Genomic DNA, 27,044 nt, shown 5'->3' on the forward strand with positions numbered 1-27,044 from the left:
ATTAATCCCGCCGAACCGAGGCCGCTGCACTGGGGAGGCGGAGAGAGGCTCGGACTCGAGGGGTGGGTAACACGGCTCTGGTGGAGGGGGCGATAGGATGCTGGCGAACGAGGTCCTGCCCCTCCATGGGTGTTCAGACGCCATCACTGACACTAATGACACCAGGGGACACCCCCAGCGCAGAGGCCTACAAGGCGCCCGCCTGGCTCCTTTATACCCAATCACACTGCGGTCTCCAAGGTCCCGTACCCTTCGGCCACAAAGCACAGAACCAATTAGTGATCATTTATTTGCACACGTAATACTGTTTTCACACTTCAATGCGCGTCATCTTCCTAAAAAATAGGGGTAACAAGAAATGTATAGATTAATTGCATGTGTAACTTTGTTTTCGTTTGCTGTCTGTGTACTCCACGTGCGGGGCTTCTAAATGCAGCGAAATGCACTTTTATTTCCCCGAATACAGTTCAAGAATGAACCACAGATCAGATATTGTGCTGGTGTGCTTTCAGATTGCACGGTGACCCCTGCGCCCCAAACTGGGCTTCAATCAAAACTCGTGCAGCCTCTGAAAACAGACACTTTATTGGAGCGAACATCAACATATTTGTCTCCATCCACATGTGTGCAATAGTGTGAACTCGGTAGAAGTGCTTCTCGTGAAATAAATACGAACAAATAAATCGGGACAGAACAAAAACGCCAAGAATGGGGTCGGGAAAGGGAGGTTCTTCATAAACTGGCATGCTTTTAAAAAGTCAGATTCCTGAATGAAATCGTCCTGCTGTTGTAAACTCCTGGCTGCCACGTTTCCGCAGTCCTGCAATTAGACATGGACTTAAATATATGAATTATAGATTTCACGACTGCAGGCAAGTGAAAATGACCCAACACGGGAAACGATTTGTCAGTCCCTTTGACCCACAAGAAACTTACTATTAAAGTTCCATTTATAATAAACCCACTAACAATCTGAAACGGAGGTTTTAATATAAAATGGACCTTGGCCTCCGTGAGCAGAGTTCCTTGGCAGCAGTACAGCAGGCCGTGTCCTCCTGTGGGCAGAGTTCCTGGGCAGCAGTACAGCAGGCCGTGGCCTCCTGTGGGCAGAGTTCCTTGGCAGCAGTACAGCAGGCCGTGGCCTATAGTGGGCAGAGTTCATTGGCATGGGTGGGAGTACTGTTAGGAGCAGTACATCTTTCCCCCGGGCTTGGGGAAGGCCAGGTAATCCTTGCCCGTGTCTGGGTGGCCTAGGCCTGTGAGCTGTCCTTTGATGGCCGGGCCCGACAGGGGCCTCCCCGTGGTTCCTGGCTCCAGGAGGCCTCCCTTGGATGCCACCCAGGACACCGTGCCGCTGCCCAAGGCCTGGCTCAGAGTACTGTGCCGGAAGAGAGGGTCGTGGAACACGCCGTCCACCCAGTTTCTGAGGCTGGTGACCGGGGAGTCCTGGCGCCGGTCCGTCGTGGGCACTGGGGTGGACACTGCTGAGGAGGAAGAGGACGAGGATGACGAGGAGGAGGAGGACGACGCGCCCTGGCGCTTCAGCATGCAGGACGGGTACTCGGCCTGGTTCAGGGAGGTGGCTGTGTGCGCCAGGGACCAGATGCGGGGTTTGCTGTCCATTGTCTGCGGGCCCTGCTGCTGGAAGCACAGTTTGGACTCGCAGGGCCTGGGCCGGGGGCCCAGCATCTCCTGCTCGCAGTCCTCGCCCTTCAGGCAGTGTTTGGCGCGTGCCAGGTCGGGCTCCACGATGGCGGCCATGCTCAGGGCTCCCTCCTTGCAGTGCTCGCCGGCGCAGTCTGCGGACCTCATGGGCGCCCCTTCCATGTGCTGCTGGTGGTGGAAGGGTTGCTTAAGTTCGCACTCTGAGCTCTCCGACTCCATGGCATCAAAGTCGTCCAGGTCACTCAGCTCCAGCTCCTTGTCTTCGTGGCTGTTGTTCTCATCTGTTGGGGAAAGAAGAAGCAACCATTTACCTTAACCTGGCTGTAGCATTTACATGAAAACGATGATAGCCCATGGCAGTTGGCTAACTGCTGCATTATAACACCCCCTTTCATCCTAAAATTATCACTCAACTTAAGAATTACTTGCTCTCTCTTCCTTCTCCCCATATGTACTTACTGCTGTCCCCAAATGTTGGCACTGAAAACGTTGAAACATGTGCAAAGATGCCTTTCAAACACTGCACACACTGTAGAGAAGAGTTTCATATTAATATGTATGAGAAGCAATTCTGCTATGATCGCTGTTGCTGTCTCCTCAAGCCCAAAAACTCTTTTAATACATGTCCATTAGTTAAAATGCTTCTGAATTTTCCAAAGTATTTGAGATGCATGTCGATCAGATAGTCCCAGCCTGTCTAATTCGAAGGATGTACCAAGCAATTTCGCTGTTAATACAAGTAAACTTATGAAACATAATTAGGAACGCCACAACAGCTATACTGAAACCTGTAGATATCTTTGTACTAAACGTATACAAATCTGTCTCTTACTTTCTTTTTACACATTGGTAGTGACATCAAATCACTATCCACCAGTAGTAAGAAAACAATGTTAATACTCTTCTGTACTATGTTATTACAACTGGGATGAGATGTAACAATGCCTGCTTCCAGGGGCAGCTGTCAGTGTGGAAGACACACACACATGAGGAAATGGGAAGAACGCTTGCAAATAGTCTAAATCACTGGTAATCACTTTGGGTAGCATTACAGCCCATTGTTTTTTTTTTACCCTCTGTGGACCGTGGACATAGACTTGCCTAATGCAGGTCAGTACTGACTTTGCACCTCTTGTGAATAGTCCATTCCAAACAGCCAGCTCAGGCCCCCTCCAGAGGGGCGCACGAGACGCCCAGACCAGTTTCGGCCTTGCTAGAAAGGTCGTCAGTGCTGTGGAACTTGAATACTAGGGCACTGGGAGCACAGGACCCAGGTCTGGGCAATTACTGGCCCGGGCTGATTGTGGTTCATTCTGGAAGGGCCCACAAGTAAAAACCACATTTCTTGAAATCTGAGAAAAGTGTTCAAAAGGAATCTACATACTGCACCTTAAACATGGCAGTCCTTCACTCTTGATTATCTTTACATTACAGTGGGGGTGGAGGCGGTGGGAGAGCGATGCTGTAATTTGTAAACAGGCTTAATAAGGCATACATTACCACATAGCAAACATAAACAAGCTCCTGCAAGTCGACTGGAAGTTAGCCTTCAGACTTCGTCCTCAGTTTGCCACGAAAACTCCACATTAATTTGTAAAATCACTATAAAACCCGGCAAGGGGGACTGTATTCCATACAAAATGTGAACAACAAAATAAACATCTCAGTGATAACATACACAGAAACCTCTTTCCAGCATCTATTCATCCAAGGGGGCTTCTTCACCCCAGAATTATGCCTTTTAGGTCGACGAGACAGGCAATACGTGACCCTGGCTACGCAATACTTCAGTCTATCTTAGATTGAATATCTGACCCTGACCATGGGACCTGGCGTATCAAGAAACAGACAGCCAGGTATCCCAAACATTGTGCTGTCCTGTGCCTAAGGCAGTATTTTTTAAACACAAAAATTGCCAAGTGGAAGGTAGATAGATACAGGCATAACCTTTCATAAGGGTGAGTTTGAGCGTAAATGTTTTGGTACTTCAAACTCAGAACACTGTATGAGAAAGTATCTGGAACTGAGCTTTCCACATGTCAGACTGAAGTCTTGTAGGAACAAGACAGCCAACTGAGGGGTCCTCTATTTTTGCTAATATGTGTAATTGCCTTCACCGTGTAAGTATTCTAAAATGACCAAATTGTACTGTGTATTGTAATTGTTTTGTTTTTAATGCAATGATTTTATTGGAAAATTGCTTATTTTAATGTTTTTATGATTGTTAATAAATAACAGTCGAATAAAGCTTGACTTGACTTGGCCATCACTGAGATGTTGAAACCACTCCTGAAATCTTTTTGTTTGTAAAGTCAGAGGAAGTCTATGACATTAACATAAAAAACAGTGCCCAGCTACCATTTATTTATTTATTTATTTATTTATTTATTGGGCTTATTAAGCGCGACAGCTACCCAAAAAGGGTTTCCCGGCGCTGGGAGATACTGAACCTCGTAGGCAGAATGAAAGGCTAAGGAAAAAGGCTGGAGCAGGTTACTGGTTGAAAAGCCAGGTCTTAATGGCTTTGCGGAAATGAGTGTAGCGGGTTTCCAAACGTAGGGGTTGCGGGAGGGAGTTCCAGAGCTTGGGGCCCAGAAGGGAGAAGGATCTTCCTCCCATCCTCGCTCGGCGTGCTTCATTAACTTTGTTATTTTATTTAGAAAGAGCCCAGAACAGATTTAGCAAGTCTTTGCACTGGTGCAAAGCCATGCAAAATGATGTCAATCGGTGGAAAATCTTGATAAAGTATTTATGCCCAGTGCAACTTTTTTTTGTGTGCTGGAGAGTTGCCCTAAAATAACACAAATAGTTATCTGCACTTATTTTCTTTACTTTGTGTCAAAATAGCATTTGCCCTAAAATAACACAAATAGTTATCTGCACTGATTTTCTTTACTTTGTGTCAAAGTAGCCTCCCATGAGTGGTACATAGGTATTCCAATGCTACCGCCAACGTTTTTTTTTTATTGTTATGTTTAAAGCCATATCTACTTATGTCGGTAGAGACTGAGTTTGCATTAAAAAAGTGTGTTTTTTTGTGGCAGACTCTAACATGGGGGACATGGTTGTGTTTCCCCTATCTTTTCAAATATTGCATGTGTGCTGCACAGCATAGCAAACATCAAAGGATTGAAAAGTTGTAAACAGCCTACACATAATACTTTGTAATATAGTTCACTGTTTTGTGTTTTTTGTAGCTCTAGACAGCCTGTTTGTGCATTAGCTCTCCGGAAAAGTGCTGCTGCATCATATCTTAGTAGACGTGGCTCTGTTTGGTTCTCTATGCCTAGTGCAACACAGTGCAGCAACGTCGGTTGCTGCATCGTGTTGCTCTATAGTTTTTTTTAGTAAATATGCCACTTTTTGTTTCAGAAAGATTTGAGATTCATCAGAGTGTTTGTTTAACACATTACACTACTTCGCTCCTGAAAGAATCAGACTGAAAAAAATGTCACTGTTGCTCAACGGAAATGAAGAGAAAATAGCAATTCAGAGACTAAATTGCACAATGGAGAACAAAGAAACCTAGGGTTCAAATCCTGGGTTCCACGTTTAACCACATTGTGTGATCTTGGTCAATTCACTGTGTATTATTTTCCACGATCATCACATTGGAGAACACCTTGAAATAAAGCAGCTCAGGATGTGCCTATTCGATAATGTTTGGTTAACCACGATGTTCCTCCATTCAGAAATATTGGACATAGGCAATGGGTATTTGACAATTAACGTCTCTTGACTCTCTCATGGCATCATTGTCAGGAATGTGGGAGTTCATCAAGGATTCTAAGTTTGTGTTTAGAAGCACGCTTTTAATCAATGTCACTCCATGTAGTGAGTGACATAATCTGATAAACATTCCAATTCCTAGCCTCAGCTGTCATGCATCACGGTGCTCGTGTGCGGATGACGGCTGGGGGCGATCATGAACCCGCCCACTCATTAAAAGTGCCGCACAGGCGCAGAATCACGGCCGCACTCATGGGGTTAAAGTGTATATCATATTTGTACACAATGTTTGTTGCGTTGTTTCCATACTAAATATTTATTGGCTCCTGCTTTCGCTATCATGGGCAAGGCTCTCCCTATACACTTCTTGGCTCGCCCACCTCTCTCATGACCCATGCAGGAGGTCTATATACGAAATTGTCCACTGAGATATTGTTCTTCAAAGGAGGTTTTCATGTCCTCATCATATACAGGAAGGGCAAGGATGTTTGCTAGCATTACTATTTAAAGTTGATAATCCACACCAGTAATGCTGTTATTAGAGGTGGTGAGGGTGACTTACCGTTGTGCATTTTCTCATTCTTTATGGTATCTCCTTGCGAGTCATCCTCGTCTTCCTCGTAGGGCCTCTTCTCATCTGAGCATTTGTTTCGAGGGGGCCAGGTCATCTTGTTCTCCTTCTTGAGCCGCCGCCGGGCGTTGGCGAACCAGGTGGAGACCTGGGTGAGGGTCATCTTGGTGATGATGGCCAGCATGATCTTCTCGCCCTTGGTGGGGTAGGGGTTCTTGCGGTGCTCCTGCAGCCAGGCCTTCAGGGTGCTGGTTGTTTCTCGGGTGGCGTTCTTTCTCCTTGTACTTCCATCCATGCTGCCGTACCTCGGGTGGAGAGAATAAGACATGCCTATCAAACAACGAACAGTCACACAAGACCAGATCGACAAGAAGAAATCTGTGATTTCAAGCATACATGATTAAGCAAGATTAAGCATGTGAAATCAACCCAGCTGAACACAGACATAAGACACTGAAACACGGATTTAATAGATGTTAAAGCATAACACGAGTCAACCACACAACAACACCTGTTTTTCAATCAACAACAAATCTACTAGGGCAGGAATTTGTTTGCCAAAAAAGATAAAATGCATTATTCCATAAAGAACAAAAAAAAAACAGTACAAAGACTATTTTTTGCGTTATGGAACGTGAAGGATGTTGGATGTAATATACTTTGTTGCATGCAAGGTTAACATGAAGCCCAATGTAAAAAAAATCTCTGTTTTCTACCGTTTGAAAAAATTTTTTTCATCAACAGAAGGTTTAAGGGGCCTCGGGGTATGACTGGTAATATAAATATTTTCCTGCTGTCCCTTTATTAGACATCTTTCACCCTACTGCTGATGAAATTGTATGAAGGTAGCGCTGGAGACACCGGCTCTGCTTGAATATTTAATGCGCATCAACAGAGGAAAGGTCAGCTGCGCCCAGTGGGCTTAAAAGGTTGAAACGGCTTAAGTGGTTTCTGCGCAGTTTTTGAAACTAATAAACATAGCAAAGGTAAAAGGCCCTTTCAGGTCTGACACGAGGAGAAGAGGCCTCTTCAAGCAGAGTTTGGAAAAAAATATGTTGATGTGACTTGGAGGGGCTTGTTGTTGGTCAGAGACACAAGATAACTAGTTAGTTGAATTCAGGAGATAAATGCTATATTACGCTACTGAGGTTTGTACACCTCTGTATGGCCTTGCAGCGCTGTCCAAATTCTATACTTGGTGCACTGTTCATCAGGATTATGTCCCAGATGAAGTCTGTTCTTTGATTTTATAAAAAAGAGATATCAGCTCTAGTTTCTGACTGGCAATGTGGCTTCAGGGGTGGGCCTGGGGAGATTTTAATAACGCCTGCGTAACTCATGTAAATTCAGGAAAATTCGCATGAGTCCTGTTATGTAAAATCCCCTAAATTACGCCATTACAGCACGATTACAAGGATGCGCCATTCAGAGTAAAAATTTGCCGCAAACGCATGGGAGCAGCAGAATGTGAGAGGATTTTCCTCTCAGTGCTTTTTTTGGGCAATATCATTCAGAAGAAACTGCAGAATCATGTTAAAAATTATCATAATGATGCATTTTGCACTAGAAAACAGTGCTAAAGGATGGATATGCATTTCACGCAATTATGCATAATAGTACTATAAATTTACATAATGAAGCACATTTAGCACATCCCTACTGCACAGGTGATTGTCCAAACCCTAACATTGCATGCAATATATGTGAAAATACCAATTGAGGTGAGCAACCAATTCGTAAATTAAAAGCTAAATAGTGCTTCATAGTTCTTTTTATGAGGTATCCCCGGAAAATAATAATTTTCTTACAAAGACTATGTTTTATCTTCTGGGATTTGCCTGAAATTTGATAATATGTTCTGTTGCGGCTTTATTCTTTGGATTTTCACTTCGTCAGAGAAAACATTGCTCAGGTTAAAAGAAACATACATCTCCATTCATATTAGAATTCTAGGTTTCGAATTCCTCTTATAAGTAAGTCATAGTCTAAGATACCAAAAGATAATCATACCTACGAGGATCTTAGTTCAATTTGAAACTTGCTGTATCAACTATTAACAATACCCTGCAGGACTGAAACCCATTTTGCATAATCATCATAAAAAAGATAGTGCTCATGAATGCACATACTCCATTCAATTAATCTTCAGCAAAAACAGTATTCTGATTGTTTGAGTTGAATTATCAGTAGTCTTTGCTTGTTAGTATTTTGAATGGGTAGCTTTGTTTCCTATTTGTGGGTGGAGGCTTGTCTTTACCAGAGGGTTAACATTGGCACTGCAAACACGAGAAACAAAAAAAAAATGTGTAAAATTGGCAAAATACATTGTTGGCATATACGAGAGTCTTAAGAAAAATATGACACCATGTGTCCTTAAATATAAGCTAAGTTATTAGGTGATTTGAATGAATGTATGAAATAATTTTATAGAGGGCGCAATACCCGAAGGTGCCAGCGCTATACGGATCAAAAACAGAAGACCTACTGCCTGAGGTCATAACTGGAGTAGGTAATGACCTATTGAGAAAACAACCAGGTCTTCAACTGTTTTCTGAATAGCTGCAAAACAGGTTGCGAGCATAAGGCAAAAGGTAAGAATTTCCATAGCTTCCCTCCGCGGTACAAGGGAATTGTTCACCCCACTTTGCTTTTTTCTTATTCTTGGGACGGTGATCATATGCCCAGACCTCGATTTAAGGTTCCTACGAGCAGGGCTTTAAGTGGGCCGGGTCTCAAGGGGTCTGAGCACCAGCAGTTTTTTTCTGGGGGCCTCAAAACGGGTCTCTATCGGGCTCTGTTTTGAGCCCTGGCACAGGCGCTCCGTTTTTTTCCGGACTGCAGTGACAGCAGTTTGCCGTCAGTGCAGTCCAGAAAAAAGTGCCAGGGCTCACAGAGCCTGATAGAGACCCGTTTCAATACAGCAGGCACATCGGTGTGTACGTGCTCACATTGCTCACTTCTTACTAGGGGAGAAGTTACGGCATGACGTCATGCCAGGTGAGCGGTGTAGTGGAAGGGAAATCCTTTAAAGAGTCATTTTCTTTCTGGATTTCCCTTCTATTTCTGAAACGCTAGAGCAGCAGCATTGCGGTAGGGTCACCAGGGCTTCAATTGGAAGCTTTTTCAATGTTATATGTAATCAGCCATAGTTGCAGCTTATTTATCTCATGCAACTAATAACCATTGACAAAGCCAATAGTCCTTACTTGTTGTAAGTGTAATGTGACTTGTTGTATCACATATTTGGATGCAATGACAGGAACAGCAAAAGACAAGTCGGGTGGCACACTATGCTAAACACAGATTTTTAGCGTAAGTGTGTTAAAGCCACGCCCCTAATTACATTGACCACGCCCCTTTGAGGGACCCCCCCAGTTTTTTCATCCCACTTAAAGCCCTGCCTACGAGGAATGTATCAGGAGAACCGATTCTGAAAAAAGGTCTGCCTGGCTCTGTGAAGGGCCTTGTGGATAATGCAAAGGGCCTTAAATAAAATCCTATTTTCCAATGGCAGCCAGTGGAGGTGTGCATTAGATGAGAGATTGTCAACATTTAGGGACTTCCAATAATGTTCTTGCTGCTGCATTGTACAGAGACTGGAGCTTTTTTATCAGATATTTAGAGGTGCCTAAATACAGAACATTGCAATAATCTATCTTCGAGAAGACGAGTGCCATCATCACCGTCTTCTGTAGATCAAACATAATGAATGGCAGGATTTTCTTAAGAAACGTCAGTATAGAAAAAGCTGCGGAGACCCAGATTTCTTGCCTTCTGCACTGATCTCGGTAAGGTGCCTAACTCCGAGGGCCAGCAGGATGCATCCCAGAAGGAAGTATCCTTTCCAAAAAGCAGAACCTCTTTTTTATCCGAGTTCAGCTTGAGACAGTTTCTCTGCATCAGGCCTGTAACCTGGGCCATGCATCTGCGGAAGTAACTCTGTTTATTGGTAGTTAAGACCCCTGTATACAGCATCAGATTCATATCACCCTTCCTTCCCCTGTTTCATTTCTAGCTCCCCTTTTTTCTTTCCATTTAACATTTCGACTTCTTTCTTTAAAATCTATTTATGTACATATATATGTCCTTCTTTAGCCGTGGTAAGACGTCTTCGTCTTTAATCATAATTTCTTCCTGACTACCCCTATGTCTTTTTCCTTCTCAATTTTTCTCTGTCTGCATGCTTTTCATCTGTCTCTTACCTGGCACTGTCCATAGGATTGGAATAAACTTTACGGTGCATTAATCTGTGATGTCAGGCTTGAAGGCATGAGCAGTGCATGTAGCTTCCTTAGCTACCATACATTCAGTATTTCAAAATTTGCAATGCAACTTTAACGTTCTCACACCCAAAGACATTTTGTTTGTAACAGAAATGTATTTCTGAAAGCAGGATTGCAGTTCATACACCATAGTTCCATGATGGTTGCAAAGTTGCTTCAGCTGCTTATAACTTTTCATCACTTTCATCAATGAAAATTAAAATCTTTTTTTCACCCGGTCTTTGCCTCTCGTCGTTTTGAACAAGGAGGATAACGTTATAAGTCACGTTTAAAAATGCAAAATGCTTTATATATATATATATATATATATATATATATATATATATATATATATATATATATATATATATATATATATTTGCCATATAATACTTGACACGCGAATGATCCAATTTACACCAAACAAGATATGCACATAGCCCAGTTGGGCAGCTATGGCTTTTCTCAGGTTGGTGAAAGTTGGTGTAATCACTGTAGATGGTATTACGGTTTTTGCTTGAATTGAGTTTTAAAACTGTCTGCCGAACATCTACAATACTTTTTACACAAAATGTTCCAACAATTTTGATGACAAATGTTAATCTATCTCTCTGTGCAAATTGTCATACATTATTTAGCTTTTACTCAACCATTTGGGATACAAATGCAAATAATTGTCAGTTTAGACGATAGATACTCTTAAGGCCCCCTTCCACTGTGCCCACTTCCTTACAAGTTGGTTAGGGCCAAGAGTCTACTAATGTCAGCCCCCGCATCCCCTCGTCCTAATGGGCAGTGAGACATAATGCATGATTACGTTTCTGGAATTAGTCAGATACTTTGTTAGGCACTAGGATATGGCAGCACAGAATACAAGTCCCAATTTGTGGATTTGAGACTTGCCTCTTGTGAAACACTAGTCACAGCTCTCTAATTCACATGTTGTCCATCCATGTTTGAGACTGACACTTCAGAAATTGACTTAATAGTGTTAATTTTGCTTAAGTGCATGAGTGTGTACGCAGTACTTATAAATAATACATTGACTCAAACAAGCTAATTGGCTCAGAAGATAGGTACCAGATTTACAAAGTAGATGTCAACCTACAACGGCAAAAAAACATCTTTTGTGGCTTAGGCACATTGTCTAAATCATAAAATGGATTTGCACTTATTACAAATGTGCTATAAGCGTAGAAAATACATTACACACAGAGAAAAAAGCCAAGCACATAATTTGTGCAAGTGTACATGGTCAGCGTATGGTGCCCATTTACATCATTCATTCGCAGTTTTTTGCACACCTTCTTATTCTTCTTCATCAGTGACAAGTCGGACCCCTATTAGGAATAAATAGGAAACACTCGTGGCATACAGAGGTGAATATGTCCTATGTGTACTGCACAGCCCCAAAGACCAACTCAGGCAAAACCAAGGGTTGTTGTAAGAGTTTCATTTACACTCTTTTAAAAGGGGAGAGAGGAAAAGCCTCCCCAAATCAGAAGTGTGAGGTCAATACCTACTTGTTTCAGTAGGACTTCGTCCCTACACCATGCAGCTCACAGAAGCCAAAATAAAATATTGGGAGAAGGTGAAATACTTTATTAAATAGCTGAATCCAGGCTGAACAACATTTGAACAGCCAGTTCTCCTTTTGGCCCAATTATTTGTTTATGATTAAAAGTTCTGTGTGTGAGGGAGGGGTACTCATTAAAGGTATGTGACTACCCCATGCTTAGTCAAACGTGTACCCAACTCATAAACATTTTTGCTCACCTAAATTCAATTTATCTGTGACCAAAATGGTTTTAGAAACATAAAATTTAAATTCTGATTCACATATTTTCGCATTCAATCAATCAATGAATCATAGCATTTGTAAAGCGCACTACATACCCGTGAGGGTCTGAAGGCGCTAGGGGGGTGAAGCTGCTACTGTTCGAAGAGCCAGGTCTTGAGGAGTCTCCTGAAGGTTAGGAGGTCTTCGGTCTGCCGTAGGTGGATGTGGGAGGGTGTTCCACATCTTGGTGGCGAGGTGGGACAATGATCTGCCACCGGCGGTCACTCTTTGGAAGCGGGGGACGGTGGCGAGGGTGTGGTCTGCGGAGCGGAGCTGACGGGCGGGGGTGTAGAGGCTGAGTCGGCTGTTGAGGTACCCTGGCCTGGTGTTGTGGAGTGCTTTGTGTGCGTGGGTGAGGAGCTTGAAGGTTACCCTCTTGTTGATGGGGAGCCAGTGCAGGTCTTTCAGGTGGGATGTGATGTGGCTGCGGCAGGGGATGTCGAGGATCAGGCGTGCAGAGGCGTTCTGGATGCGTTGTAGTCGTTTCAGGAGTTTGGCTGGGGCTCCTGCGTAGAGTGTGTTGCCGTAGTCCAGTCTGCAGCTGACGGGGGCCTGGGTGACTGTCCTTCTAGTTTCGGTGGGGATCCACTTGAAGATCCTGCGAAGCATGCGAAGGGTGTTGAAGCAGTAGGAGAAGACGGCGTTGACCTGCTTTGTCATGGAGAGTGTGAAGTCGAGGATGATCCCCAGGTTACATGCGTGGTCGGAGGGAGTAGGGGGGGGCTCCTAGTGCCATCGGCCACCAGGAGTCATCCCAGGCCGACGGGATGGAACTGAGGATGAGGACCTCCATCTTGTCCGAGTTTTGCTTCAGACGGCTGTTCCTCATCCAGTAGGTGATGGCCCTCATTCCTTTGTGGAGGTTGGTTTTGGTGGTGTGGCGGGTCTTGGTGAGCGAGAGGATAAGCTGGGTGTCCTCGGCATAGGAGATAATGTTAAGATCCTGTTGTCGAGCGACATGGGCGAGTGGTGCCATGTAGAAGTTGAAAAGCGTTGGGCTGAGGGATGAGCCTTGGGGAACGCCGCAGATGATCTTGGTGGCTTTGGAGCGGATGGGGGGAGGTGGACACTCTGGGTTCTTCTAGAAAGGAAGTAGGTGGTCCAGTCCAGGGCCTACTCTTGGATTCCGGCGTCGTGGAGGCGTGCTCTTAGTGAGCAGTGGCAGACTGTGTCGATGTGGCTGACAGGTCCAGGAGGATGAGGGCCGCGGTTTCTCCATTGTCGAGTAGGATCCTGATGTCTTCGGTGGCGGTACTGAGGGCAGTTTCGATGCTGTGGTTGCTGCGGAACCCAGACTGGGACGGATTCAGGATGTTGTTTTCTTTGAGGAAGTTGGTCAGTTGTTTGTTGATGGCCTTTTTGATGACCTTCGCCGGGAACAGGAGCTGCGAGATGGTCCGGAAGTTCTTGAGGTCCTTGGGGCCTGCCTTGGGTTTCTTTAGTAAGGCGTTGATCTCTGCGTGCTTCCAGCTCTCTGGGAAGGGCGCTGTGCCGAAGGAGGTGTTGATGGTTTTCAAAAAATGGGGTGCGCTGATGCTGCTGGCTTTGTTGAAGATGTGGAGTGGGCAGGGGTCTTCCGGGGATCCGGAGTGGACAGTGTTCATGATCTTGATGGTATTGTCGATGTTGGTCCAGGTGAGCAGGCAGTTGGTGCAGGTGGTGGTCGTGGAAGCAGGGGTGTCGCTGGTTGCCAGGGTGGTGACGGCATTGAAGTGGTCGTGGATGTCTGATCTTGCGATGGAAGAAGGTGGCCAGTGAGTGGCACAGGTCCTGTGACCGTGGAATGTCGTTGGTGTTGGAGACTTCCTTCCCGATGCTGAAGAGGTCTTTGCTGTTGTGTGCGTAGTGGTCTATGCAGTCTCTGAAGGCGGTTCTTTTGGCGGATCCGATGAGCTGGTGGTGTTGGCGGGTGGCGTTCCTGTGGGCTGAGTAGCTTTCCGGCGTTCTTTCGCGGGTCCAGTTTTTTCTAGTTTTTGGCAGGTTTGCTTGGAGGACTGGAGGTCTTCAGTCAACCAGCTGGCTCTCTTGCTGGTGTGGGTGTTGAGGGGCTTCATGAGCGGGGCAAGGGTGCTGGTGCAGTTGTTGACCCATTGTCTGAGGCTGCGGTGTCGGGGTCGGTCCGGTCCGCAGGTGGGCTCTAGGTGAGGGTGGTGGTTAGCTGGTCCTCGGTGATCTTGCCCCAGCTGCGTCAGGGCATCTGATGAGTGTGGTGGTGTGTGGTGGGTTTCCGGAAAGTGAAGTGGATGCATCAGTGGTTGGTCCAGTGGAGTCTGGTGGAGCGGTCGAAGAAGACGTGAGTGCTCGCTGAGAAGATGGGGTCAAGCATGTGGCCGCCGGAGTGAGTGGGTGTTGTGATGAGTTGTCTGAGTCCGAGGTTGTCGATCAGGGTGGATTGGCATTGTTGTTGTTCAAGGTAGAAGTTTAGGTCCCCGAGGAGGATGTAGTCCGTGGAGTCAAGGGCATGTGTGCTGATGAAGTCGGCGATGTAGTTGCTGAACTGCGGTCGTGGTCCGGGGGGTCTGTAGATGAGGGTCCCTATGAGGGTGGGGTTGGGGTCGGTGTGGATCTGGAAGTGCAGGTGTTCGGCGGTGTTGAGGGTGTTGTTGGTGTGTGTCGAGATTTTGAGAGTGTTCCTGTAGATGATGGCAATTCCTCCTCCTATTCCATTGGTGCGGTCCTTGCGGGTGATCTTGTAGCCTTCTGGGATGGCTAAGGCGATGTCAGGTGCCATTCATAAATGGCATTACAAATGCGTAATTCAGAATGATAGAATTGTTGAATTTGCAAGTTTAGAGTTAGGTGTAGGGCTGTGGGCAGTTTAAATGCTTTGAATGAAGTGAAGATACAAAAACGCAATGTTTTGTAGGTATTCACAACAATTTGGTCGTTTGTTCTCATCCTCAATGAACATGCATAACTACTGCTTCTGAGGGCTAGACAAAAGGTGATTTTCTTGAAAGGTGAAAACCTGACATATCAAATACCACAGCACCTTTACATATTTACATGGTTCTTCAAGAAATCGTGTATCACACTGCACTGCATTACGTTGGATAGCTTCTCTCCAATATGGCTTCTGCTCAGCACTCAGCTAAAAGTTCCTGCCAGCTGTTACTGGTCCAGAAATAAATGCACCTCATACATTGCAATGGTAACATTGCAATGGTAGCATTGCATAGGAAGCGGACTAAAAAACTCAATAGCATGATGAGGGATAACAACCCCCCCTTTTACTGACCCATGATGGTGCTTACCCTGTTTCAAAGCAGTGTTAGGGGCTGATCCAAAGCAACCAACAGATGAAGGGGTCCCAAAACACACACTCTGGCCTGATTACGATGTCGGTCTGACTGACTGTCCAACTGCTGCAGCCGTGATCCTATTCTGACTACTAAGGCCAGGAAAGTTCCCCCACCGTATTATGATACAACCACTGCTACTGTGGTGGTTTCATCTACGGTGGTGCATTTACCCCCGAATATGTCACTGCAAGTGCATCCAAAATCACAGGAAACATGTGAATTGTACACACATGCATGACATATGAGGTAATATGCCTCATGCACTATGTGCCCCATTGCTGGAGTGTGCCGATCTTTGCACAGTCCAGTCAATGGGGATACATGCCACCTACAAACTTACCTGCATTCTGTTGCACACAGGGTCAAAGTCTTTGGGATCAGCTGCTGCCGTGTACAGAGAACCTGGAGAAAGGAATCCACACTGGAGACTGCCAGGGAGAAGCTGATTTGGGAGAATATGCACTGCAAATCCATTGTTTCCAACAACTCGAGGCGGGTCATCAGAAACCCACATCGTAATCCAAACGGCGGTCGGATATCCCTGTACTGCCCTATGGATGCTGTTTTCATCAGACCGCCATCTCGGTAGTCGGAGAAAGGATGTTTGAGTTAGTAGTCTTTCAGCAGTCGGTCGAAGTACAGTTGGCATGCATCGTATTACAGCAGCCAGACCGGCTACTTCTGACGAGACCACTGGGTCAGGCCATCTCCGACAGGACTGTGGAAGACAGTCAGACCGGCATCATGATCAGGCCCTCTGCATTTTATTTTCACGCGGTCTAGCAGACAGCTGGTAAAAACTTTCAAGGCAGGCATAAAAAAGTGACAGATTGTTTTTTAGACTCTTAAGAGGGAATGGCGGGAGGGAAGGTGTTGACAATGATAAAATGCCTATATACTAGAGGTAAAAGAATAAGCATTAAAGTAGCTTTATTTGATCCTTAATCCTGCCTCAATCCCATTCTCTAATTAACGGTAGAGTCCACCACAAAAAAAGTTAAAGGGACAAGGAGAAGAAGGTATTCTCAGTCTCTCCATACCTTAGCAAATAGCTGCTGCAGAACCACTGAAGTAAATCGTGCTATACCATAGTCACTAGCCACTAGTGCCCGCAGAATGAATGTGAGGCAGTGCTGGAATGAAGGGGGAACCCACTGAATCCAAAATCCGGCATCTAATATTTAGCCAGATCGGGGACCCTCTGGCCCCAGTGAAATACCCTGGATGGGTCCCAGTGTAATTTGCCAATACCAGGACACAAGTCAGCAGTGTCCACTTTCTGCTCACACTAGCAAAGTGCAGGCAGCAATGGGACTTTCTCACTTTAGATTCCAGCAAGGCCTAAAACTTATGCTAAATTTAAAGAGCCAGCAATCCTCCTTTTCTTTTTACATAAAATCATGGCTAGGAGCTATCTGGAGCCTAACACCTAGACACCACGGAAGGGCATTAAAGGAACACAGCTTAATATCTCTTCACAACTACTCAAAAGAACTTCAATATATAGGCAAGCTTTCGTCTTTGGTCAGTTCCTTTATGTATGATATATACATGCACTGTAAGAAGGTCAGATGCATTATTCTGTATGAGTATTTACCCAAATAACAATTTATACAGCACTGACTAATTTCTTTATGTAGTGCTACTCATTCCTATGTAGGGTATTCAAGTGTTTTATACCACATGCACCCATTATACATTAATCTCTACCTTGAATCATGGACCTCAGTGCAGCCTTTGATAATGCCATCAGAGGTAGGCTGTGGAGGATGCTGCTGGCAAAGGAAGCTGACCAAAGATCGTTCATCTGCTTTCCAAACTCCACGAGGACACAGAGGGCTCATGAGGTTTGGTCCCACAGGAAACTGCACTTCCCCAATCAAGGTCAGGAGGGCCGTCAGACACGGGTGCCTACTTCCTATGTAGTTTTTATATAAATGATCTTGACACATATTTGCTAGTCATTGAGTCTGATCCACCAAGGGTGGGAGCCAGGAGACTCCCAGTTCTGATTTACACTGATGATTGTGTTCTTATGTCAAGAACAGGGTTGGGCATCCAAAGGCTGTTGTACAGATTTGTTGTGTTCCTGGATGACCTGAGACTGTCCGCCAACAAATAAAAATCATTCTCCATGGTGTGTGGTTGCCTGTTAAGTAAGACTAGTTCCCTCCTTTTTAGTGGCACCGGGCTACAATGCTTTCCCACCGTTATGACTGAGGGATCCGATTTGATGCTAGCTCCTGGAAATATCTAAGCAACTTTAGCAGACTATTGCCTCCTTGCTCACGATTGCTTCGAAACTGGGGTCATCACCACTGAAGGAAGTAATTACAATTTACAAGACGAGATGCATTTCGATTGGCTTCTTTGGTGAGCAAATCTGAAGAAACCGCAATTTTGCACAGTTGCAAATTAGTGAAAAATAATTTTCTACATAGTCCGCTTTTATTATCAACTAGCGCCCCAGACTTTATATGTCACAAAGAATTAGGCCTCCACTGTCTAGGAGATCTTATAAAGATGGCACCAACTTTGCTATGGCTCTCAGTTTGGTCTAGTCCCGAAGCTCTACTCAGTCAAATTGTAATAGCTGACTCTTTGAATTCAGCCAAAGTCCAAAACATCAGTTGGCTGGCCTGTGTGAAAGCGCAATTTTGTTTAATTGGAAGGCTAGACTTGTATGATAACCCACAGAATGCCAGCTAATCTATTGGATCTTTAATCAAGAAGGAATTAATGAGCCTATTAGCAAGGGAAAGAGTGGCAACTGATCTTGGAAAGAGGTCAGTGCCAGTATATTTTCTGCTGATCATGTCCATCAGTATGGAACCATACCTGTATCAGGTACCAAGGCACCAGATGATGTATCTGGTAAGATTTAGACTTAACAAGGTCCATTTGTGGGTATCCTACCCCTCTGAGGCCTATCATAGTAGATCTCTTATTCACTGCCTGTGCAGTTCAGCAATGTCCCAGTTCCACTTTTTTCTTTTCTGTAGCTTATACAGGGATCCGAGGAAGAACATCTTAATGCCCTTGCTAAGAAGCCTCAATATTTGGGCATGTAGAGAAGCGTTGTATCATCTTCAGCTGCTGCAATTTGAAATGGTGTGTCACACATTCTACAGATTAATTGCAGCTGTAGCTCAGCTGCGCAAGCTAGTGGGCAAGTAAAAGTCACCTGGCATTAGCATTGTGCATTGGTAAACGCTGAAAGTTGGATGTCTCTTCATCTGTAGATAATATGTTTAGTACATTTGGGCTAATAGTGATGAATCAACTGGGTGTATTTCTTGTCAATCTATTTGAAACCATATTAGGAAATAGGTGCGGATATGCTGCTAGAATTGTTTGTGTATTTTCCAAGCAGAATTGTCCATTTAGCATTGTTTTTAGTCGTTTTTCTTTTTAGTAGTACACGTGAAAGCAGTGAGGGGGTATGTATCCCATTTTAAGTATGATGATTGTATCAGTGATTTTATTTTATTTGAAATTAATTTTGAATGTACTCTTTTATGGTGTTTTTTTTAAACTGAATAGAGATTTTCTTGACCTGGCCTGATGCTAATAATAAATCATATAAGTGTTTAAATCAGTGTACAGAATCTTACATAAGACAATGAGAGTTTCAAGGTGCAGGAGTGGTTCTTCGTCCTTACTGGTAGGGATTATATATTAAGAGTGCATGGACGGAAATAAACAGAAAGTCAGGATTTAAAATGTAATGCAGTGCTTGAGGTTGTCTGTACTAATAGGACCTTGGGCCTCATTATGATGGCCGAAGTATCTGTCGGTAGCGGTCTTTTAGCTATCTTACCAGAGATCTCATTCCGCCATATAACAATGGCATTTTGATGGGTGGCGGTCGGAAACACCAACCGCCACGGTCTGGACAGGCAGTTTGTATCCTACTGCATGTTGGACCTACCTGTGCACCCAGAATTGATGCACTGTAGGGATTACAATATCCCTTTCCACCGGTCGTTCTGAGGCAGTTAGCTGCCACAAAACAGCAGGCAGAAATGGATTTGTGGGCCTTTAGCGGCCCCTACGTATCCCTACACCATGTGGTAGACACCGCATGGTGGGATATGTGTGGGGTGTCCGTTTTGGCTTGCGGCAGGTGCTGCAGAGCGCAGCCTCCCCGCCATAATGCAAAACATGGGCGAAGCGACCGTCATGGTAGTGGTCGCATCCTAATTTGCCCTGTGGGACCGCCGCTTCGTAGGCGGGCGGTCCCACATACTATTGGATGGCAGATGAACGAAAGTCTGTCTGCCATCCTAATGACCCCCTAGACAAATAAAGAGCTCTCCAGAAAGTGCATTAACCACCAGGTATATCTTACCATTGTTGTTTTTCACTGGGCTTAACCGGGCACAGAATGCTCTCTATAGCAGGTGTCTTAACCCCATAAAATAAAATGCAGCCTTTGCAACCAATTAAGCCAGAACAGATTTACTGTCACATTTGTTCTTTTTGCCAATTTTTTTTGTGGCAGAGTTTTTCAAAACTAAATGTATATGTTGATTGTCCAACTGTTTTTCATGACTGCGCCCCTCGTAAGTCCACCACCTTTTTGATACCACATCTTGACCACTAATATAAGATTCCCGGAGTATTGATTGTCCAATTCCAGCATTGATGTGAAGTCACATCCTTAAGAGAGTTACACATCCTGTTAATAGACACTTCCTGGATAAATCTATCGAAACCACTTTGCTCTGATGGAGTGCCTAACAGTGGATGGTAGCATGTACTATGCACAATATTGCAGCGTCATGGTTTTAATCCATGTATAAATGATTGCGATAGTTGCAGCTCAGCCAATATCATTACATTTAAGTGTGACAAATAGGTCTTTAGAAAGCGAAGGCCAAGTTCAAACAAGATAAAAAGTCAAAACACATCTTAAATAAATGTTGTGCATTATTTCCTCAGCTAAGAAAGTGTTCAGGTGTGCAATAAAAGGTGGAAAGGGAAATCGCCACATGCAGGTGGAATTAAGCCAACACCTTCAACATAAAGGTCAGGGAAGTGCTCAATATTACCTTATCCTGGTGGAACTTAGAGGCAGATGTAGTAAGCTTTTTGCACATTACCGAATTGCACTTTGGGTTTGCAACCAAACACTGATTATGGTATTTGGAATGGGCATCCCTTCCAAATACATAATCAGAATAGTATGTATTATTATTTTGCGACTGTGTTCCGGTTTCGAAACATGAATACTGACTACAAGCATATAGTGTTGGTAACCCATTTGAAGATGACACTTGATGACCTTGTTAGCAGTAGAAAGTACTTTGCAGCAATTCCTTGACTGTGTTTGGAAACAAAAGTATACGAGTTGGTACCAGGAATACGAGGAATGTGCATAGACATGCATACTGGGAACATGTTTGTCCACTGTCTGCATTATTCTTCCCCTTTTTGGGAGGCCAACAGGACCACCACTGAAGGGGTAGTCGTAACATCTTGTGAAGGAAACAAGATCTTGAGAAGAAAGCAAGGAAATGCCTGACACATCCCTTTATCAATATCGAATAGCTCTGGCTCTACACCGGTCAGGACCTTGGAATAGCCACCAGGAAAACATGTGTGTGTGGAATGTTCTGCCCTGTCAGTGAGGAGGCCACGTGCAGCTCAAACTGTGGGCCTGCACATTTCTTTGCAGAAGCAACCATGCCTAAAAAGTGCTTTTAATCTCAATGTGCATGCTCACAACTTGATAATGGTCAAGCTCTGCTGAATTCTTCCTTTACGGTCTGGCAAAATGGCCACTGACTGAACTGGTTAAAGTAGTAATTTTACTGTGAATCTCTGTCGCAAAAAAAGGGTACCATTTCATAAAATTAAGGATGCCATTTCATAATATTACTAAAAATGTGCTTGGAGAAAAGGGGCACATTTATCAAAGCATGGAAGACAAAGAATCAATTGACCACTGTTAAATTCTGATGATAGCCTTGCAACCTCACTCACTCCACCACCAAATACAAAAGACATTGTTTTACTCAAAACTTCTAATGTCACCAGTACACAATGACATGTTCTGCAGCAAAATAAGTTGGGTGTGGATCTGCCCTAAATATAAACTGCATCTGTATGTGACTTGACCATATGCTTGCTATTAGTTAATGAAAAATTGAACTGATATCAACCCTTAAAGATTGAGGATGATGTATGAGGCTCAAAATTAGTACAATATAAATTCAATTTGAATAAAATAAATATTACTAACAAAATCTAATGTATGTGCTGTAAAATGTGGTATGAAGAATTCTTGCCAGCCTACAACATAACGTTTACTCTTCAGTGGAGCACCTCTAGAAATTAAAAACGTGTTAATGGAACAATATAATTATCAAACATTATGAAACAGCAGGAGAACCATGTCGTGGGCAAAAAAATAAGATGCGTATGTCCTTAAATGGATTGAAGTATTTTATATTTATGACCGCATTTCCTCTTTCCTTACTTTTTCTAGAATTCATTTATTGATAATATGCTTTCAAACAGCTGTAGCTTTCCAATTTGATTGGCAAGACTGTGGACAAAGTATCTGAAATGTATGTGGCTATTTAATTATTACATCTAAGCCATCTATTGGCTTTCCATACCGTCATTTTGATTTCAGTATCGTCCAAACAAAACACATTAATATGATATAAGTAAGAAAATGATCCATTGTAAGAAAAATCTGGCTACAGACTCAGAGAATACCTCTCTTGTGTCGGTTCCTATAGCAAAGTAAAAAAGAATGGAACACACAAGGGCTGTGATTAACATTGTGCCCTAATGTCTGGCTAAGGCATCCAAATAACAGCACTTTCTAAACAAAAAAGCCATAAAACATCAATTAACATTTTGTGCGTCAGCAAATTAAATACACCAAATAACACACCGGCTACCAATACCAAGCTACACCATGTTGCATATACAGCCTAACAAAATGACTTTGTGTAGCCGCATCACCGAAATGTAACTGTACACAAAGGAGACAATGTAAAGGGCCAGAAAATGCCATGGTCCTGATGGACAACCCATCCAAGAAATGGGAAAACATGAAAACACATGAACGCAATTTGCTAAAAAGCCTGTCCCAAAGCCCACTTTCTCTGTACTTGTTCTTATTATATATTTTTGAACAATTGCTGTGATGAGGCAACTAGACAGCTAACATGGCCTGTGGGTATATCTAAACAGCAGCTTCAGAAATATGACAGTCATACCGGGAGATATATTTCTTTGGTCAGCAATATTTCAGAACCTGTATAGCTCGAAACCACTCAGTTTGCATTGTTCATGCAAAATATCAAACTTCATTCTTTAGCTCATTTTGGAAATATTAGTATCCTAGTCAGTGAAACTGTCTGGTCAATCGTCATGTCAAGGTTCCTTACTTTTCTTGCACCTTTTTTTCCAGAAGCCAGTCCATACATTCTCGCAGGGCATAACTTCCAAAACCAAGCTCATTAAATCACCCTGTTTTGAATTTACACATACTCATGGAACACACAACATACTCTACTCAATGAGTCAGTTAATTTTTCAAATGCTTGAAAAAGCTTAGAAGTACTCTTCAGACTACAGTTTTTATGTTGCACCTAAAACAAGCATTCCGTTTTACTCAATGATGGGTTAATTGTATGTTTCCATAAGTATAGAAGATGTCCAATGAAGATTTAAACAGACCTGCCACCATAATGAGTAAATATATAAAAAATAATTTCTGATGCCACTGCACGCTTCCTCTAAAATGGGTGATCAGTCGAGTTGTGGAAGGCACTTGGGATAAGTGTTATTGGATTCAACTAATGAATTGAAAAGTGCAAGTGATTTTGTCTTCTATGTCCAACTGAGAACCTCTTGGCTTAGACAGAGCATTTCCACCCAAGAAGTAGGTTTGAGTACAATTAGCAAACATTGTTTGAAAAATATGTATATATTTTTAATGATATTATATGTATTCCACGAAATACAATTTACCACTACCTTCAATAACTTTTCTCTACTGGGGTATACCTTGGAAAAAATCCAAGAGATATAGACAGGACGCTGGCTTGAGGAGAAAATATTTCTAATGAGGAGACAATGACTCTCAGCGAGATATTTTCTACTCAAACCAGTCCTACTACATTACATGAGATGGCAAAAATGTAACCCAATCCTAATTATGTGGTGGAATCTTAGATGTGAAAGTTACAAATTAAAATGACCTTATCTGGTGTCAATGTAAGAATCATGTTCTTTGATAGATTTTAAAATAAGATAAATCCTTTGCATTTTGACCTTTTTCATTTTTACACAAGTACCATGAAGTACAGCATATTGGAGAAATAAGGTAGGTTTAACATTGATTATGGAGTTGTCATTGCTTAAGCACTTTTATAAGCTGATTTTATTGAAAGTGATAATGACAGCTGCCATTATAGTAATTGAAAAACACTAACTAATATACAAGATACTCTTTTCAAAACAGAGCAGTTGTGATTAAAAAAAGACATATTTAGCATGTGTAAAGCCTCGATTGTGCACAGAGATTTCATCTCATTGAACAAAGTTAACCTCTAACACTCTAATTTTACTGTTTAATGATGCCACAGAACCGCAGTATATGGCATCAAGCTGGAGTGATGTTTTTAAATAAACACTATAGGACGTCTTGGCTGGGAAAACAAGTATGTGTATCTCAATTGAGGGGGAGCGGTGCTATGAAACCTTCTCTGTTGTGATCTCCCTGCTACGAAAGATCATTAGTGGGATCCTGGCATTTCTTTGATCATTTTGTAGGATCCTAACCCACAGTACCACCTGTGGCATGCTTCATCATTGAATCCTCACCCACTGCACGTAGTGTGAGTGGATGGGTCGACACAGTTTGATAGCAGAGCGCTTTCCTGAGAAGTGTTAAAATTAAAATTGCCTTCTGGATAGACAGGACGTTATAATCTATGTTTTAATCTGAGGTTCTTTCGCAAGGTTAAAAACAAAAGGCTATGTCGGTATAATGGCCCAAAACATCTGTGGGCCAACATGCCTCTAAGGGTCAGTAGGGTTTCTAAAGGACCTTTGTGACTTTAATCCCTAAAGGAAAGAAATTGGTATTGACAAAGTCTCAATTAATTAGTGATGGGGCTATTTCACACATAGAAATACGAAGCATGCATGCTAATATAGACCACTGCGAACTTTTTCCTCTGCATTATCTAGAATTACAGAAGAGGATAAAATGTATAATTTTACGGCGTACATATACTCTTGCCCCTTTTTCAATGTCACATGTTTTGTGTGTGCATCAAGGCATGCACATATGTGAGATCACCGCACTTTCGTGCTCACAGATCATCACCCTGCATTTTTGCAAAATTTAAAATAAAACATGTAAAAAAGCTCACACAATAAGAAAATTAATGTGACGACAGTGGTTTCAAACACACACAAATGTCCTATAAAGGTCTATCCTGTGAACTACATATTGCAAATACTATTTAGGCTGCATTAGGCAATGGGGAAGGTCGATCCCTTAAGTCACATCAAGGAGATGAATATAATATAATACTGGTTAAAGTAGTAATTCCTTGGATACCTGTGCCATCCAGAGAGCATTAACATATGCTCCTGAGACTTACTTCATCAAGGAAAGTCATCCTGCCATTGACCTACTAGGATTCCTCGAGCCTTGTATGTTTCTGACTCCGATTCAAAACTGCTTTTAAATAGGAATTAAGTTGATACAGTCTGCATCGCAACGCACTTCTTACACATGTGGTGAGGGGCATGGTGTTTCCTTGGGCAGCCGGCAAATGTAATGCAAGGCTGAGAAATATTGTGGAAAGTTTTGGTCTTAGCCACGGTGGCGGTATCTCTTTATGTATGAGTATTATGTTGTACACTCATATTGGGAGCACATTATATTCTTCAGACTTGCTCTAAAAATTATTCCTAGCTCAGAATGAGACCCTGGCATCAGGGCATGGTGTTTCTTTAGGTGGCCGGGAAATGAAGTTCTGAGCCGCGATACAATGTGGAAATGCAGTCCTGAACCTAAATTGTGTAATCTTGCTCTTTACCCTCATATTGGTTGTGTCTTATGTTGTATCCTCATATTGGGAGAGTGTAATGCTATCAAATAATTTGTAGCTCAAAAAATGAGGTCCCGGTGCATATTTGCGCTCTGTCATTAGATTAGTGGCTTGCTGGGGATGTAGTTGCAGCATAGTCCCAATGTTTTGTTCCTTGCCCTGAGTGTACCCATCTCCCCTGGGTTAGTCTTACTATATTGGTGCTGGCTGGGAAACGTAGTCACAGTTAAGTTATTGCGTCTCATGACCTATGTGCACCCATCTAGCATGAGTGAATTTGTATCTTTTGATAGAATTATATTTGCAACAGCTGGCAGATATTACTGTGTGCACTGTCAGAATTTGATAGAACAGGGCACTTTTGAAGAAGTGCACGCATTTTAGAACAATTATGTGTGGATAACAAATAATGCCATACTCGTTTTCTCTCAATACAAGGGGGGCTTGTGTTTCGATGCAGTACAGTTGTGAATTAAGAATATATCACGAGACAGTATACTTCTTACTCACATAGTTAAGGTGGAATAAGATTACAGTATGTTCCACCATGGAATCTCCTCGTTCAGCCCTTGGTTGTGTGTGGATAATTTATATATCCATTGTTGCCTTTTCTCAGAGAGAATTTTCCCAATGTGCCTGTTCTCCCCTATTATTTGTTACAGAACTACCCATTTGAGGTCTTCGATAATGTGCTTTGATAATGAAGTGTTCCTCCATTTTTGTGGTGTTGTGCTTACCTTGGATATTGCTTCTATGTTCGCATATCCTGGTCATGGACCTTTCTCGTTGTCATCCCTATATATTTGAGGTTACACAGGCAGGTGATCATATATATGACCTGGTTTGTGTTGCAGTTGGTGTGTCTTCTCAATTGCCAGGGAAATCGTAAACCCAGATCTAGTTCCTTTGTTGGTGACTTTAGACGGCAGATGCAACACTGACCACATTGGTAGTGTCCTACTATTCTGGGAGACCTAAGGCACTATGTATAGGTGACCCTTGTTATCTGTTTGGGTCTTGTGTCTATAAGGGTGTTCTTAAGGCTTTTTGCTCTTTGGGGTAAAATGAGGCTATATTCCCATTGCCCAGTTCCTGTATTCAAGATACACCAATTCCCTTTTATGAACTTCTTTACACTATCAGAGGCAACATTGCATGTTGTCACACATACTAGAGGACAGTAGCGGCCCATGGTGGGAGTGCTGCCGGGCGCTGACATGGGGCAGGTGAAGGGCAGGGTGGGGGGTAGTAAACTGCGGAATACGGACGCACAGGGGTAAGTACACAAACCAATAAATAAAATGAAATTCGTTGCGCGTGCTGGATCGCATTTGTCGATGCAGCGCACTCAACTAAACAGATTTCTGCAACCAGTTTTTTAAGAGACAAGCTGAAAACATGGACAGCTCTTTGTGGCACCCTGCCTGAAGAATAAGAACAACGGATTTGGTAAAAAAGTAAGCGCTTACTCTAAAACAATAAGTACAATTATTAGCATATACAAATCTTATATAAAGCGCATAAATTCAGTGGTAATGGACAAAGACGGAGCTCATACCAAGTTGACACTGGAGCAATATATTC

General features: G+C 43.2%; 1 protein-coding gene across 1 annotated transcript in view; it reads right to left on the minus strand.

The window, feature by feature from the left end:
• Window positions 1-569: 569 nt before the first annotated feature.
• The window catches only part of IRX4 (iroquois homeobox 4), a 105,614-nt gene continuing 79,139 nt past the window's right edge, over window positions 570-27,044 (minus strand). The window contains exons 5-6 of the mRNA XM_086966892.1: window positions 5,957-6,270; window positions 570-1,946 (exon numbers count right to left, since the gene is read on the minus strand). Coding sequence (XP_086823018.1) covers window positions 1,183-1,946; window positions 5,957-6,270 — 1,078 coding nt within the window. The 3' untranslated portion in view covers window positions 570-1,182. The remainder of the gene's footprint in view (window positions 1,947-5,956; window positions 6,271-27,044) is intronic.

This window comes from Lissotriton vulgaris, chromosome 4_1 (genome assembly GCF_964263255.1).
Source record: "Lissotriton vulgaris chromosome 4_1, aLisVul1.2, whole genome shotgun sequence".
NCBI lineage: Eukaryota > Metazoa > Chordata > Amphibia > Caudata > Salamandridae > Lissotriton > Lissotriton vulgaris.